The sequence below is a fragment of the Myotis myotis genome, unplaced genomic scaffold, assembly GCF_014108235.1.
Source record: "Myotis myotis isolate mMyoMyo1 unplaced genomic scaffold, mMyoMyo1.p scaffold_m19_p_5, whole genome shotgun sequence".
Lineage (NCBI taxonomy): Eukaryota > Metazoa > Chordata > Mammalia > Chiroptera > Vespertilionidae > Myotis > Myotis myotis.
The window spans coordinates 88,099,131-88,116,471 of NW_023416357.1; the positions used below are offsets into that span (position 1 = coordinate 88,099,131).

At 40.3% G+C, this 17,341-nt stretch overlaps 1 protein-coding gene across 4 annotated transcripts in view; it reads right to left on the minus strand.

The window, feature by feature from the left end:
- Positions 1 to 1,744: 1,744 nt before the first annotated feature.
- The window catches only part of TPST1 (tyrosylprotein sulfotransferase 1), an 89,207-nt gene continuing 73,610 nt past the window's right edge, over positions 1,745 to 17,341 (minus strand). For 2 of the 4 annotated variants that reach the window (XM_036310303.1, XM_036310302.1), the window contains 3 exons: positions 7,287 to 7,337; positions 4,977 to 5,022; positions 1,745 to 2,271 (listed from right to left, as the gene is read on the minus strand). In XM_036310303.1, coding sequence (XP_036166196.1) covers positions 2,227 to 2,271; positions 4,977 to 5,022; positions 7,287 to 7,337 — 142 coding nt within the window. In that variant the 3' untranslated portion in view covers positions 1,745 to 2,226. The remainder of the gene's footprint in view (positions 2,272 to 4,976; positions 5,023 to 7,286; positions 7,338 to 17,341) is intronic. The other 2 variants (XM_036310301.1, XM_036310300.1) reach the window with 1 other exon arrangement.

A 17,341-nucleotide genomic window follows, 5' to 3' on the forward strand; every position in this document is an offset into this window, starting at 1 on the left:
ATAAATGTTACCGGAATGGTTACTTGACTGGTTACTAAGGTTCCCCCTCATTTTAAAAGTCTATGATTCCCACTGGCTGATGCTCTCTCCAAGCTTCTGCCATGGCCACTAAGGACACCGGCTTCTCCCTGACTCCCCGGGTTCACCGCTGGCTGTGGCCATGGCTATGGTGGCTCCAGGAAGCCCTCCCATAGTCACAGGTCACACATCCACCCTGATCCTTCACCCAGTTACCTCCTTTTAAAATTTTACTCCAGCCATCTTGCATTTGAACAGGAGTTCAAATTGATTCCATCAAATCACATTTCACAAATACAGGCAACTTCAGGAAGGTGGTCGAAGATGTCATGTGGCACAGAGATGCTTTTCTTCACAGGCTTAAAGGAAATAGAGCTTCGTGAGAGAAGGAAGGCCAGTAAGGATGGAGATCCCACAGCGTGTGCTTCTCCAGGCTAGCTGTACAGTGGCGTCCTTTTCCCGAATCAACCATTCTGTGCAGTGGTTCTCTGTCCTCTTCCTGTTCCAATATACTCCCACACGTGCAAAGTGGACAGGTGTGGAAATAAAAAGCACATGTCCCTTAGAGGCAAGTATTGGAGTCAGGCTGGGTTAGTTGAATATGTCCTTCCCTCCCATTCTGATAGGCTCTATAGGAATATGTGACTTCTTCCCTACAAAGTCGGTGACATAAGACTAACACAGGAAATAAGCAAAAGGAAAGTTAAGCTAATGCTGATTTTTATTGCTATTTGGTGGTTGGAGCAGTTGAATAGCAAGAAATGGGACTTAAGCCAGCTGAGTCCTCAATGAGGCTGGCATTTCCCAGGTAGAGGGGAGAGGAGTGGGCTGATAGGCATCTGGAAGAAGCAGAAAATGAAGGGTATGTGAGGAGACAGGGAGGAAGTATACTGTACCCAGGGAGTAGTGAGGCTATATTGTGGAGGCAGAATAGTTTAGATGTAACGTGTTAGCATTAGAGAATCAAAGAAGGCTTTTAAACAAAGGAGTGACAGGAGGTAGTGCTGAACAAAGAATTGATCTGGCAGCAGTATTTATTTTAAATCAAAGGGGGCAGAGAATGCTGGAGCACAAAGGCAAGGTGGAAGAGATTGGCCTGCAACTCCATGGGGAGGAGGGCAGCAGCTGGATCTCGGCAGGAGTCTGGATTCTATTCTAAATGAAATGTAAGTGGGAGGGTCATGCCCAGATGTGCATTTTATTTATTTTATTTTACTTCACTTTATTTTATTTTTGTTAATCTTCACCAGAGGATATTTTCCCATTGAATTTTACGGAGAGTGGAAGAGAGAGGGAAAGACAGAGAGAAACATCAATGTGAGAGAAACATATCGATTGGTTACCTCCTGCACATGCCCCAACCAGGGGCCTGGGCCAAGTAGCAGCCTGCAACCAAGGTATGCGCCCCTGACTGGAATCGAACCCGGGTCCCTTTGGGCTGCAGGCCAAGGCTCTATCCATTGAGCCAAACCACCTATGGCCAGATGTGCATTTTAAAACTCTTACTCTGCCTTGTGCTGAACAGAATTTGAGGGGGCAAGAGGAGGGATAGGGTGTTGGTTAGGAGGCTGTACACTGCAATAGCCTAGGTGATAGATGGTGATAGATGAGGGTGGGGCAGTGGAGTTGAAGGGAAAGGGATGGATTCAAGAAATATTTTGAAGGTGCTGAACAATGAATTGGCCTGGCAGAAGTATTCACTTTAAACTGAATCAAAGATCTTATAATGAAAATATGTAAACTGCCAGGATGCTTCACACTTAAAGCTTTTATTTTGAAAAATAAAATACAAAAGTCATTACATTGTAAATGTATACAGGAATCCCTCAACTTCTCAGAAACAATACAATTTAAATAATTAAGATATTTAGTATTATCCACATCAATAAACAGGTACGAGTATTCTACAAAACCAAGAGAAACTGACCAATTTTACTTACAGAATGCCAATTTTAAACCCTCCCCTTTAAAACAAAGTTTGGAATCTGGTACGAAAAGATAAGGGCCAGAGCAGTTTTAACAGAAAGCGCACGTCCCTTCGGGGCTCCTAATCCGCTGGGTTGTGCATGCAATAGAATCAAGAGCGCTGTGCTCAGGACACAGATCACTCAGGAAGGCCCAAATGTGTTCTTCACCCCACCCTCTCAGTGGGAGGAGTCTGACAAATGAACAGGAGATGCGGGCCATGGTATGTACACTCCCTGGATCTCAGCAGGTGACAGCCAGTTCTAGATGAAAAGGCATCAGTCTTCCCTAGGGGAAACAAAAGGAATTCGGTTACAGGTGTTGAGTCTCAGTTCCTTCTTCCCCTGTACCACGTGGCCTCCTTCCCAGTTGTGGGCCTGACATGAGCCAGGTAGATGGGCAGGAGGATCAACAATTCCGAGAACAGTTAACCTCAGGGCCATGGAAGAGGCACGCTCTCCCTCCATCTGGGATGCATGGAGATGCCTGCCAGGAGCTCCAATGTGCAAAACAGGCAGATGGCAGGCAAAACAAGGGCTGCTCCTGCCTATTTCTAAATGACTGCAACTGGCATAGCAACTGAAGCTACTGCGGGGGCACTGGTAGGGCCGTCAAATGTCCAGAGGTCCAAAATGCTGACTCTTCTTTTGAGAAAGTGGATGCTAAGGAAGGTTTAGATAACACAGCAACTGTCATTCAAATGACAAAGGATCTGAAAGACAAGAAGACAGACTGGTATCTGTCCTGAGATGCTCTGTTGTCTTCCTAGCTTCTCCAGAGTCCTTCCCTCAATGCATGTGGGCACTTACAGGCCCCGATTGGCAAACAAGAATGAAATGCTAGTGTCAACTTGACATGGCATTATGTCTTGTAAAACAAACACTATACTTTCAGGGATCATGTCTGTACTTTGTTACTAGAGAAGTTTGTCTGGATGTGTCTTGTAAAACAGCCGTCAATAAATAAAGCCGTATGTGGTGTGTGTGTGTGTGTGTGTGTGTTGGGGAGGGGATTTATAACTTTTGAAAGTATTTTGGATAAACAAAATTATCCAAGGCCTGATAACAGCTGTTGGATATGCATACCCATAGAGTATTAAGTCTAACATTTAGTATTTGCTCCTTAGCAAAAGGACAAACATAAATCCTAAAACCTATTCATGTTACTGGCTCATTGCCATCCATGATTTTGACATGGCATAGCAGTATTCATGTGCTTATACTATCTATAATCCACGAACACACCGCAAGTCATACAAATCTCCTATTCAAATTATTCAATCTCAATTTTCTCACCAGTACAGCAGGAATAATACTACCTACTTGCCAGAGTGCCTTGACACTTGAATGAACTCATTCAAATACATACATATATTTATCATAGATCTTGTTTCACATATTATATATTATACTAGAGGCCCGGTGCATGGATTTGTCCAGGGCGTGTCCAGCCTGTCTTGCCCAGTCTTGATCGGCCAGACCCCAGCAGCAAGCTAACCTACCTGTCAGAGCGTCTGCCCCCTGGTGGTCAGTGTGCATCATAGCGGCTGGTTGAATGGTGGAACAAACGGTCGGACACTTAGCATGTTAGGCTTTTATTATATAGGACACCATATAATATATATCATTTATATACTATATATAAAATGCGTAGCATTTTATGCTTGGTATGGAGTATGCACGCAATACATGGCTATTATATAAAATAAAAATAAAACAGCAAGCAAAAATCAAATTTTCAAAAAGCTTTTCAAGTTCCAAATGATCTAAGGCAGTGGTTCTCAACCTTCTGGCCCTTTAAAAACAGTTTCTCATGTTGTGACCCAACCATAAAATTATTTTCATTGCGCCCTAACCGGTTTGGCTAAGTGGATAGAGTGTCGGCCTGCAGACTGAAAGGTCCCAGGTTTGATTCCAGTCAAGGGCATGTACCTTGGTTGCGGGCACATCCCCAGTAGGAGGTGTGCAGGAGGCAGCTGATCGATGTTTCTTTCTATCCCTCTCCCTTCCTCTCAATAAAATATATTTTTAAAAAAAATTGTTTTCATTGCTACTTCATAACTGTAATGTTGCTACTGCTATGAATCGTAATGTAGATATTTGATATGAAGGATGGTCTTAGGCAACCCCTGTGAAAGGGTCGTTTGACCGCCAAAGGCGTCGCGACCCACAGGTTGAGAACCGCTGATCTAAGGCATCACCACATCATTCAGAGCAAAATAGGATCTTCAGCAAGTGTGGGAGAGGGGGATAAGCTCTGAGTGGCTCCATCAGGGGGTCTGGGTCCAGAATCCAGCTTTGCCACTAAGTGGCTGGTGACCCTGGACACGCCCCTGGTGATTACTCATATATAAAGGGGGCGTATAAGGCCTGGCTGGCCTAGCCCAAACTGCAGTTCTTGGCTACCGTGAGACAATGCAAGTTACAAACATGAGACTCATAATACATTAAAATCAGCAAGGGCAGACTTGACAAACAAACCAACTAGCCCTCCCAAATATTAGTACAAAAGTATGTGCCTGTCAGCACACAGAGAAAGCAGGGTGGAGAGAGAAGCGCTGGGTTCTTCAGCCCTGGGTTCTCCGACCTGGGATGTGACCTTGACAAATCACCTACTCTCTCTAGGGTCAGTTGCCTTACCAGCAAACAGATGATTGAGGTTGATGTTCTCCAGGTTTCTTTCAGCTAAAATATCTTATTATTTATCATGTTGAAAATAACAACACTGTTATTTTGCTTACTATGTATCGGGCTTTTTGCAGACATTATTATGGTGAATTCTTACTGCCACTCTCTTGTTAATATTGTCCTCATTTTACAGATGAGGAACTAAGAAACAGAGAAGGTGAGTAATTTGCTCAGTGTCACAAAGAGCCAAGATTCCAGCCCAGGCCAACCGACTCCAGAGCTGTGCTCTCCACCCTGGCCACCCTGCCCTCCTACAAGAGCCTAAGCAGGGAAACCCAAAGACCAGCCATGTCCCCCAAACCTCACCTTAGGATGTAAGAGGCTCCTGGCTCTGCTACTCCCCCTGCTCAGTCTGTCAAAAAAAGCAAAAGCTGTTTTAAAGTCCTCAGAGTTGGTCGGCATGAGTAATGACAGCTCCGGTCAAAATACCAGGTGTAGCTTGCAGGCTCTGATTAGACTTTCTACTGAACTCAGTCTGCTACTGCTGTATAATAAATAATTTCACTGGCCTTTGTCCCTGCTTCCTGATGGGGAGACTAACTCCTTAAAATTCCTGCGAAACAAGTGTATTTACGAGCCCCTTGGATTTACCCTAAGAGATGAGATGACTCAGAATGGGGGCTGCTCACCAGAAACAGCAACCCTGTATTTAGAGGGCTGGGGCTTTCAGCCAGCCCAAGCTCTGGATAGGGGACGCTGCCTGGGGATTGAGCTCAATCCTATGGCCAATGATCCAATCAATCATGCCTATGCGATTAGAACCCAATATGCCAGAGTTCAGTGGAGCTTTCTGGTTGGCGAACACTCAGATGTGTGGGAGGAAGTACCCCGATTCCAAGGCACAGAAACTGTGTTTGAGACCCTCCCCAACTCTGTCCTGTGTCTCTTCATGTGGCTGGTCCTGATTGTATCCTTTATAAATATAAAAGTGTAATCACAAGTATAAAGCCTCCCTGAGTTCTGTGAGCCATTCTAACTAAGTTCAAGGGTGAGGGTTCAGTGGGCTCCAGTGTTACCATTTAGCAGAAGTTAAGCAAAGTCTTTTATAGGCCCTTTTCTAAGTATGTGTGTGATGCAGTAAATGAAACTACCAGAGTAAGGGGATTGAAGTGCTGGATATACCTTTAAAAGTATTTGTTTAATTGATTTGTAGAAATTATCTATATTCCACAGGTAAGTCAATTGTTTCAAATATTTTCTCCTACTTTTTTTACTCCCTCTATGATGCTTTCTGATAAGTAAACATTCTCAATTTTAATGTAGTCCAACTTAGCCATTTTAAAATTAATGATTAGTATTTTCAATGACTTGTTTAAGAAATCCTTCCCTCTTTTTTTTTCTTTATTGATTAAGGTATTACATATGTGTCCTTATTCCCCCATTGCCCCTCCCCCACTCATGCCCTCACCCCCTGGTGTCTGTGTCCATTGGTTAGGCTTATATGCATGCATATAAGTCCTTTGGTTGATCTCTCCCCTTTCCCCCCACCCTCCCCTACCTTCCCTCTGAGGTTTGACAGTCTGATCGATGCTTCTCTGTCTCTGGATCTGTTTTTGTTCAGCAGTTTACATTGCTCATTATATTCCACAAATGACTGAGATCATGTGATATTTATCTTTCTCTGACTGGCTTATTTCACTTAGCATAATGCTCTCCAGTTCCATCCATGCTGTTGCATATAGTAAGATTTCCTTCTTTTTTACAGCAGTGTAGTATTCCATTGTGTAGATGTACCACAGTTTTTTTTAAATCCTCCCCTCATAATATTCTCCTCTCTTGTCACTAAAAACTTTATTATTTTGCCTTCCACATTTAGGTCTATAACCCACCTAGAAATGATTTTTGTGTACGCTGTGAAGCAGGGGTGTCCCTTTAGTTTTAGTCTTAAATACCCTTTCTTGACTCCATTAGACTTATTATGCAAAAGAGCCTTAAAATTTGACATTCCTTCAAGACTCTGAATCTTGGATTATTCTCTGGCTCCAAATGCCATAGCCTGTGAATGAGTGACAGCTTGTTCATGAATTCACCTGGGTTTCTGGAATTCATGCCCTGCCAAGCTCAGGGCTTGCAACCCCTTGTATGCAAAAGTCTATCAGAGTTTTTTGGATAGATCAGGAGATCCTTGAGAAGATTTAAAAATGTTTAAATGTTTCAGTTATAGTTGATATACAATATTATATTAGTGTCAGGTGTACAACATAGTGATTAGGCATTTATATAATTTACAAAGTGATCACCCCAATAAGTCTAAGTACCCATCTGACACCCTATATAGTTAATAAAAATATTGACTAAATTCCTTATGCTGTACTTCACATCTCTGTGACTGTTTTCATAATGGGCCTGGAGCAGATACACAAGGCAAGCCCCTTCTATGTGGAACACTTTGTGGGCTGGAAGACCTCAAGCAATCGGATTTTAGTTACTAATAAAGTATTTCCCTAGTTTTGGAAGATAGTGAGCTCTCTGAAATTAAGACTGCATTAAATTATTGTTAAAACCAACAATTACCAGAGGCCAATCTTTCTACTACAAGCACATACTATCTTTAAAAAGATCACTTCAACGCAAGAGCCCATCTATATACATCAAGAGGGAAAACAGATACAGTACCTGAGGTTTTTCTTTAAGAAATTCAGGTAGCTGAAATTCTCCTTTATAGACCTGGAAAAAGAAAGCAAACAGCTACTGTCATCATCACTTCCAAGTGCTTGCAGTACCTGATGGTGGGTGGGCTTACTGCTTCAGTCTTGGTGAGTTTTAAAATTGGAGGAAAGCCTGCCAGTTCAAGAGCGGCCAGGATTGAAGGAGTGAGTGAAACGCATTCACTCTGATCCCACCTGCTCCACATTTACCCCAGTGCTACCAAAAGTGGGCTGGCTGGGAGAGGGCTCAGAGTATTGGAAGAAGAAAAAACAACATCCCAACATCCCAAGTTCTAATCATTTTAGCTGAAAGAGAAACAAGCCCTAGCGCTTCTCTCTCAAGCAACCAACACAGAATTCCCACAATCTAGGAATAGGCTCCACTTGACGTCCTTTTGAACTCTCCAACCTTAAAACCCTGGATTTAATCCAACCTTTCTTAATGTACCCAAAATTCCCATAATAATTTAAGTATTAGATGATTCTTAAAATGATAAATACTTTTAAGCTCATAAAATCTTATGATACTTATTATTTTTTAAATCCCAAACTAGTCACACAGCATTACGATGTTATTGATTGATTGATTTTAATCCTCACCTAAGGATAATGCTTATTGATTTTTAGAGAGAGAGGAAGGGAGAGAGAGACATCAATGTGAGAGAGAAGCATCAATCAGTTGCCTTCCATACATGCCCTGACCGGGGATTGAACCCACAACCCAGGTATGTGCTCTAACTGGGCAATGAAACTGTGACCCTTTTGGTGCATGGGACGATGCTCCAACCAGCTAAACCACCCGACCAGGGCAATCTTATAACTAAAAATTTACTCTTTTCTATATGTAAAATTATGTTTCTAATGCCAGTGATTAGGAAATAATTTTTTAAAATAATACCATTTACACTAATATTTAAAAACCCCACACCAAATACCTGAGAATAAATCTAATAAAAGATGTATAAGACAAGACCAAATAAATAGAGAGACATATTATTTTCCGGGACTGGGGAAGGGGTAATTTGAAGCTGATTATAGAAGTTATATGGAAATGCATAAGACCAAAACTACTCAAGGTAATCTTAAAAAGAAGAAAATGGGAGGGGCTTATTCTACCAGATATTAAGACATTATTATACAGCTATAATTAAGCTATATTATCTATAATAATAAAAGTGTAGCCGAGACCGGTTTGGCTCAGTGGATAGAGCGTCGGCCTGTGGACTGAGAGGTCCCGGGTTCGATTCCGGTCAAGGGCATGTACTTGGGTTGCGTGCACATCCCCAGTAGGAGATGTGCAGGAGGCAGCTGATCGATGTTTCTCTCTCATCGATGTTTCTAACTCTCTATCTCTCTCCCTTCTTCTCTGTGAAAAATCAATAAAATATATTTTTTTAAAAAAAGTGTAATATGCTAATTAGACCGGACAGTTGAACGACCTTCTGGACGAAGCCAGGGCTGCGAGGGCTGAGCCCCTTGCACTAATTTTGTGCATCGGGCCTCTAGTATAGATATATAATTAAGACAGTTAAGTTTTGGTACTGACAAAAAGAACACTTTCTACTGACAAAGCAATTCCTATTTAGTCAAGAAACCAAGTCCTGCATTGCTTACAAAAACAGCAAAGTTAGGAATAGAATTTCCTTTGGTGACAAGAAACAGTGTTCTGGACATACTACTCCCTGGCACTAAAGACTGAGGGTTTTGTCTGACAGCGATGAGTTAGGTACTCAGAATCCGTACCTCTCTACAGAGCCCCCCCACCCCACCCCACCCCACCCCACCCACTTCAAGCACTGAAGAAGTGACAGGAAGACAAAAGTAGGCGTTTGTTTTGGAGGGTGCACTGGAAATAAAAATGAAAAGAACAGTAGCTAAACTTTACTACTTTCTCTGCACCAGGTTAGTGTTAAGTAAGGGCTTCATATGTACTATCTTGTGGAACTCCACAATCTCTGGAGGGAGGTATTATCTTTTTAGAGAGAAAGGCACAGAGAAGTTAAGTAATTTGTCCAGTGCAGGGAAATGGGAAGCTATGAAGCACCATCCTCAGACTTCCGTTGATCTGTTTACCTTAGACTGAAGTATGGAGGCTACGGCCATAATCCAGACGAGAAAGGATGGCAAGGAGGGTGGCGGTGGAGGTGGTGAGGAGTGGTAGGTTTGTGGATTTGTTTTTCTAATTACATGTAGACTTCCTAACAGACTGGATATGGTATGTGACAGAGCAGAGTCAAGGATGACTCCAAGGTTTTTGGCCTAAGCAACTACCAATTGGAAATATGCAGCTGCCATCAACTCAGTTAGGAAAGATTCTGTGTTTAGTAGATTTTTGGAAGATCATTAGTTCAGTTTTGGATATGTTAAGTTTGAGATGTCTATTAGCCAATGAATGAAAATATCAAGTAGTCAGTTGGATATACAATTCTGGAGTTCATGGAAGAGGTCTGAGCTGGGATATATAGATTTGAGAAGCATTAACTTAGAGATACTAGGTGAAGCCTCAATACCTGATGAGGTAACCCAGGGGGCTAAGGGTGGATAGAGAAGAGCAGAGGACTTAAGATTGACATATTGGGACATTCTAACATTTAAAAGTCAAGGAGAAAAAGAACCAACAAAGACGACTAAGAAGCTATCAATGACATAGGAAAAAAATATATTTTAAGTCGTGTCCTAGAAGCCAAGTGAAAGAAACATTATCAAGGAGGGAGTAATTGCCCTAGCTGGTTTGGCTCAGTGGATAGAGCACTGGCCTGTGGACTGAAGGGTCCCAGGTTCGATTCCGGTCAAGGGGCACATGCCTGGGGTTGCGGGCTCGAAACCCAGTAGGGGCTGTGAAGGAGGTAGCCGATCAATGACTCCCTCTAATCATTAATGTTTCTATCTCTCTCTCTCCCTGTCCTTTTCTTTCTGAAATCAATAAAAAATAAAAAATAAACTCATAAAAAAAAGGAGGGAGTAATCAATTGTATCAAAAAATACTGGGAGGTAAAAAAAAATGACCACTGGATTTAATAACATGAAGGTTACTGTGACCTTGACAATGTAAATTAAGTAGCCTGGTATTTATGAAATTCTGAATGTATGACAGAATAAAGGAGAAAGAATTGGAGACAGGGAGTAAAGAAAACTTGAGCGTGTTTTTTTTAAAGGAGAACACTAAGAATTTTTCCCTCAAGTCTTACTCATTTTTATTGATTTCAGAGAGGAAAGGAGAGGGAGAGAGGGATAAAAACATCAGTGATAAGAGAGAAGCATTGATTGGTTGCCTCCTGCAAACCCCATACTGGGATTGAGTCCATAGCTTGGGCATGTGCCCTGATCGGGAATCGAACCGTGATTTCCTGGTTCATAGGTCGACACTCAACCACTGAGTCAAGCTGGCCAGGCTGAGTTTTGATGTAAAGGGCAGCAAAGAAACGGAAGTCTGTGTGTGCATGTGTGCATATTAAGCTAAAAAAAAAAACAAAAAAAACCCCACTAAGGGCATACTTGTTTATTGATGGGAAAGACCCTACTGGAGAGCAAAATCTGATGATGCAGAAGACATGGTGAAATGGGCTTGGGGATACATGGGGGAAACATCTTCAGACTGGAGCATGGATGTTCACTTCTGTTACACAGACTTCCTATTATAATAGACTAGAGGCCTGGTGCACAAATTCATGCATGGGTGGGGTCCGGCCCGCCCCAATTGGGGCTGAATGGGCCGGGCCAGCCGCGGGGAGGGGCCACGGGAGGTTGGGTAGCCAGCCCCGCCGCCTGGTAAAACTCCTGGTAGAGGGGATAATTTGCATATTAGCTTTTTATTATATAGGATGAGGATATCAGGTCTGAATCACTTCCTTTCCTCTAGCTTCTCAAAAATTACACAATAGCCCTGACCGGTGTGGCTCCGTTGGCTGGAGCATTGTCCTGTACACTGAAATGTGGGTTCGATTCCCAGTCAGGGCACATACTCAGATCCAAGTTGTATTCCTGGTTGGGGTGCGTATGGGAGGCAACTGATTGATGTTTCTCTCACACCAATGTTTCTCTCTCTCTCCCCCCCGCCCTCTAAAATCAATAAGCATATTTTTGGGTGAACATTAAAAGAAAGTACACAATACTTTTTTGTTAAAACCACATTCTGTACATTTTCATTATTATTACAATATAAATATTTATATAAAGTGAAAGTAAAAATATCACACATTTACTTCTTTTACACAACTTGTGTGTATTTTTTTTTTTTAATATATTTCATTGACTCTTCACAGAGAGGAAAGGAGAGAGACAGAGAGTCAGAAACATCGATGAGAGAGAAACATCGACCAGCCGCCTCCTGCACATCTCCCACTGGGGATGTGCCCGCAACCCTGGTACATGCCCTTGACCGGAATCGAACCTGGGACCCTTCAGTCCGCAGGCCGACGCTCTATCCACTGAGCCAAACCGGTCCCGGCAACTTGTGTGTATTTTAGCTGGGGTTAATAATTGCCCCATACAGTTTTACATTAATAGAATACTTTTAGAGCAGTTTTAGGTTTACGGAAAAATTGAGCAGAAAGTAGAGTCCCCATACTTCCTCTCTCTCTTCTACAATTTCCAGTATTATTAATTGCATTACTGTAATACATATGCTACAGTTAATGAATCAGTATTAATATGCTGCAATTAATAAAAGTCTTTTTTTTAAAAAATATATTTTATTGATTTTTCCACAGAGAGGAAGGGAGAGGGATAGAGAGTTAGAAACATCGATGAGAGAGAAACATCGATCAGCTGCCTCCTGCACATCTCCTACTGGGGATGTGCCCGCAACCCAGGTACATGCCCTATGCCCTTGACCGGAATCGAACCTGGGACCCTTCAGTCCGCAGGCCGACGCTCTATCCACTGAGCCAAACCGGTTTCGGCTAATAAAAGTCTTTAGTTTGCACTAGGGTTCGCTATTTGTGCTGTACTTTCTGTGTACTCACCATGACAGTAGAATACAGAATAGTTCCACTGGCATAAATCTCTCCTGTGTACTACCATCTGTTCATCTCCCCTGGTCTCAACTTTTTTACTGTCTCCATAGTTTTGCCTTTTTTATAATGTCATACAGTTGGAATCATACAGTATGCAGCCTTTTCAGATTGGCTTTTTTCACTTAGCAACTTTTTATTAGTGCTATCATGGTATATCTTTATTTACCCCTATATTTATACTTATATTTATATTTATTAATTTTAGAGAAAGAGAGGAAGGGAGAAGGAGAGAGAAACATCAAAAGGTTGCCTCCCGCTCACACCCAACGGGGGACCAAACCTGCAACCCAAGCATGAGCCTCCCTCCTATGAAGATCCTTGTGAGTACATTGGGCCCACCCAGATAATACTGGATCATTTCATTTTAAATTTCTTAATCACATCTGTCAAGTCCCCTCTGCCATTTAATGTAACAAATTCACAGATTCCAGAGATTAGGACATGGAAATCTTTAAGGGGCATTACTCAGTCTGCCACGTGTAAGCAATAGATGACTAATGCATTATACTTAGAATTTTTACAGTTTACAAACAGAAACATAGGGATGAACAAAGTGCTACAGAAATGGAAGTTGTATAGCCTTATACACAATCAAAAAGCTGATGAAACATAGTATTTGCAACCTTCAAAAAATTCTACAGCAGCAGCAGCAACAAAACATCTGTGCATGCATGTTCATACAGAGAGATAGATGAAGAAATGAAGCAAACATGGCAAAATTTTAACAACTAATGAATCATGTTAAAGGTATACAGATGTTCTTCAGATTTTTCTATAAATATGAAAAAGATGGGGAAAATTAGAGAGACAAAAAACATTTTCAACACCACAAATATATTAATCTTACAAAGCTCACTGGAGTATATTATAAGAACTATATAATCTGTGAATGGGCTAAAATTTAGGATTAAACTCAGGGGTTGGCAGCCTAACTCTGTAAAAGACCAGAGAGTAAATATTTTAGGCTTTGTGGGTCCTACAGCCACTTTTCCAACTACTCAGCTCTGTAGTACAAAAACAGACATTAACAAAATGTAAATAAATAAGCAGAGTATATTCTAATAAAACTTTATTTACAAAAACAAGTGGCAGGCCAGATTTGGCCTGCAGGGTGTAAGTGCCAATCCTTAATTTAACTCAAAACATTCTTTCAAAATAAGAGAATTTTAAACAATCTCCAGAAACATGTACTAATGATTATACTATGTATTAAGGATTCATTCCAAAGGTTAAAAGATTAGTCTCACAACGCCTGGTTGTAAATTCAAATTCCACTGTAAACTCAAATCTAACTTATTCCTCCTTCTTCTTTCTGTAAACTCACTATAAACTCTATAATATACTCCTCCCTCCCTCCCTTCCTTCTTCTTTCCAATTGTACTCAACTGCACAAAAATGAATTAATCATAATTCTTAGTTCATGACAAACTTTCACCACTGACCCATGCTTGGCCTGCTGCAGTTTATTTTGTAATGTAATTCATTATTTTTAATAAAGTATTAATCATTCCCCCTTAAGAAATTATGACTTGATAGTTTCACATGCAGAGAAAGCACATGATATGATAATACAGCAAGGAATCTAGGTTTTGACATTTACATCTTCAATCCCACTTGGCTCTTGTGGCCCACTGGAGACTCATTATCTCTAAAGCACAAATATGAAATAGCTGATAACATGTATGTTTACATATTCCATTTGTCTAAAAATATTTTGGCAGCTTTGCAAATCTCCACCCGGGTTCTTAGAGAGTTCAATAGTCTTGTGCTGTCCAGAAACAACTGGGCGAATGTTACATTTCCTATATTAAGAAGAAAAATATTAATCAACTCAAAAGCATGGTAGTGTACTGAAACAATGTTTTCTTAAAAAAGAAATATTTCAGTGTGTTGACTTTTGGGTGGAGTTGGATAAGATGGACTGGAATGTGAGTTGAATTGGGAACATGTAGAAGCTGTGAACTAAAAACAGTTAACTGCACTCTATGTTCACCAAACTTCTTAAGGGGAGGGTCGGAGGATTCATCATTCTTGTATCTTGGACACAGGAAGAATAGACAATTGGCTGAAAAAAGAAATAAATGGGTGGGATCCTTCCATAATGGTCTCCATCAGTGAAGAGTTACTATTTTTCATCTTACTCACTCTTTTCTTTTTCTATAAAATAATTATTTCCAAGAGACTGCTAGAGACTCCATAATAAATCTTAATATATGCCATCAAGTTTCTGCTCAAAAGTACTATAAATTGAAATGCATGCTTAAAAAATTTTAAGAATTCTGAAATCTGTATCTTTTTCAACCCAATTTGGAAAAAGTATAAAACAGTAGAAAATGCTCTTGGGGAATAGTAATGTCGTGGCTGTGTTAAACAGAAATTCTACTAAGAAATAGTTAATTGATTATGAGGTCACTGGTCATTGAGTTCTAGTTAATGGCAACTATCTTTCCTTACTATAGCAATAACATTGCACTTAAAATTGTACATTGTGTTATAAAAGTTTGAGATTATCTGTAATAAAGTGTTATAATTATGACATGCAAACAGATAAGATGAATTATTCAAATAATTTAATTAAATCACTCACTCAACAATGAAGCCTTTTTTAAATTTTTATTTTTTAATTGTCATCCGAGAATATTTTTTCCATTGATTTCTAGAGACAGTGGTAGGGAGGGAGGTCTGTGTGTATGTATGGGGGGGGGGGACATTGATGTGAGAGAGACACATGGATTGATTGCCTCCCGCATACACACCTACGAAGGCTGGGGAACTTGAAACCAAGGTATGTGCCCTTGACTGGGAATCGAACCTGCAACTTTTCAGTCTGTAGGCCCACACTCTAACTACTGGGCCAAACTGCCCAGGGCAATGAAGACATTTTTTGATGTGCAGGCCCTGTGTCCAGAATTACAGGTCTCAATGAATATGTAAAGGAGTCATCTCTCAATCCAAATTATGAGGAATCCATTCCAATCCAAGCCAGATGCCAGCCTGGTACCAGGACAGAGAAAATGAACATGCACCATTAACGTATCCATTTATTTCTGTGTTTTCAAAGGAACCTTTTATTGCTTTGCTTAAAAAAACATTTTGGCTCAGCCAGTGTGGCTCAGCGGTTAAGTATCGAGCCAGGAATCAAGAGGTTGCCAGTTCAGCCCTGGCCAGCTTGGCTCAGTGGATAGAGCATCAGCCTGCGGACCGAAGGGTCGATTCCGGCCAAGGGCACATGCCTGGGTTGTAGGCTTGATCCCCAGTAAGGGATGTGCAGGAGGCAGCCGATCAATGATTCTCTCTCATCATTGATGTTTCTCTCTCCCTCTCCTTCTCCCTTCCTCTCTGAAATCAATAAAGAAATATATTAAAAAAAAAAAAAAAAGAGGTTGCCAGTTCGATTCCCAGACTGAGCACACGCCTGGGTTGCGGGCTTGATCCTCATGGGGGGCCAGGGGGGTGCGGGCATGCAGGAGGCAGCCAATCGATGATTCTCTCTCATCATTGATATTTTTCTCTCTCTCCCTCTCCCTTCTTCTCTGAAATCAATAATATATATATGTATATATATTAAAAATTGGTAAGATTATTGAAGATTATTATAACACAGTTAACCACCTTGACCTAATGTCATTATATAGCAACTGTAAGCAAAAAACTTCAGAATCAATATTCCTTTAAAGTAAATGAAAAAGACTTTTTGAAATTAACAATTTGTTGGGCCAAAGTTAATAAATTTAGCAAGTGTTTAACAATTTATTAGCAAGTGTTAACAAATTTCAAAAACCTAAAAAAAAACTAGCAATAGATTCTCTGGTACGGTGGTATTAAGGTAGAAATTAATTACAAGAAGATAACCAGAACATTCCTAAATGTTTGAAAATGAAGGAATAAACTTCTAAATAGTCCATGGGAGCAAAAATAAAAAAAATAAAAAAATGGAAATTACCAAATATTTTTAACTAAAAACCAAAAAACATTACATATAAAAATATCTAAGATGTTAATACAGCCTTGGTGAAAGGGAATTTTATACCTTAAGTGGATATTTAAGAACAAAATAAGGGTAGGAACCAATGATCTAAGCATCCATCTCTGGAAGTTAAGATTAAGAGTAGCATATTAAACCCAAAGCCATAAAAAAGAAGAAATAAGGTAGAAAACAGATAAAATAGATAAAATCAACAAAGCCAAAAGATGATTTTAAAACTATAAAAAACTTTATAAACCTCAGGCAAAACTGATAAAAACAAACAAACAGTACATTAAAATAACCAATATAAGTGAAAGAGGAATCATCATCACAGGCATTTAAAAGGTAATCTAGCCCTGGCCAGTTTGGCTCAGTGGTTGGAGTGTTGGCCGTCAGCCCTCAGCCCAAAGGGTCATGGATTTGATGTCAGGTCAAGGGCAAGTACCTCGACTGCAGGTTCAATCCTGGGGCGTAAGCCGGAGGCCACCAATGGATGTGTCTCTTTCAAGTCAATGTCTGTCTGTCTGTCTGTCTCTCTCTTTCTCTCTCTCTCTCTTCCTCTCCCTCCCACAACTCTCTCTAAAAATCAGTGGGAAAAATATCTTCACTCCTTGGGTGAGAATTTAAAAAATAATAAAAATAAAAGGTAATCTAGCAAATGATTTGTCAGATTTGCTCATCATCCTAAATAACCTATTTTAGTTTTGTTGATTCTATTTTTTCTATTATCTATTTCATTAATTCCTGCTCTAATCTTTATCATTTCCTTTCTTCTGCTGGCTTTGTGTATAGTTTTCTGTTCTTTTCCCAGTTCTTCAAGGTGTTACATTTTAGATCTTTCATTTTTTATAGAGATAAATTTACCTTTTATGCAGCTTTTTTTGCATCCTATATATTTTGCTATGTTGTGTTTTTGTTTTCATTCATCTCAAAGTATTTTCTAATTTCCCTAATGATTCTTCTTTGGTTAAGAGTGTATTGTTTAATTTTCACATATTGAAAATTATCCAGTTTTCCTTCTGTTATTAATTTCTAACTTCA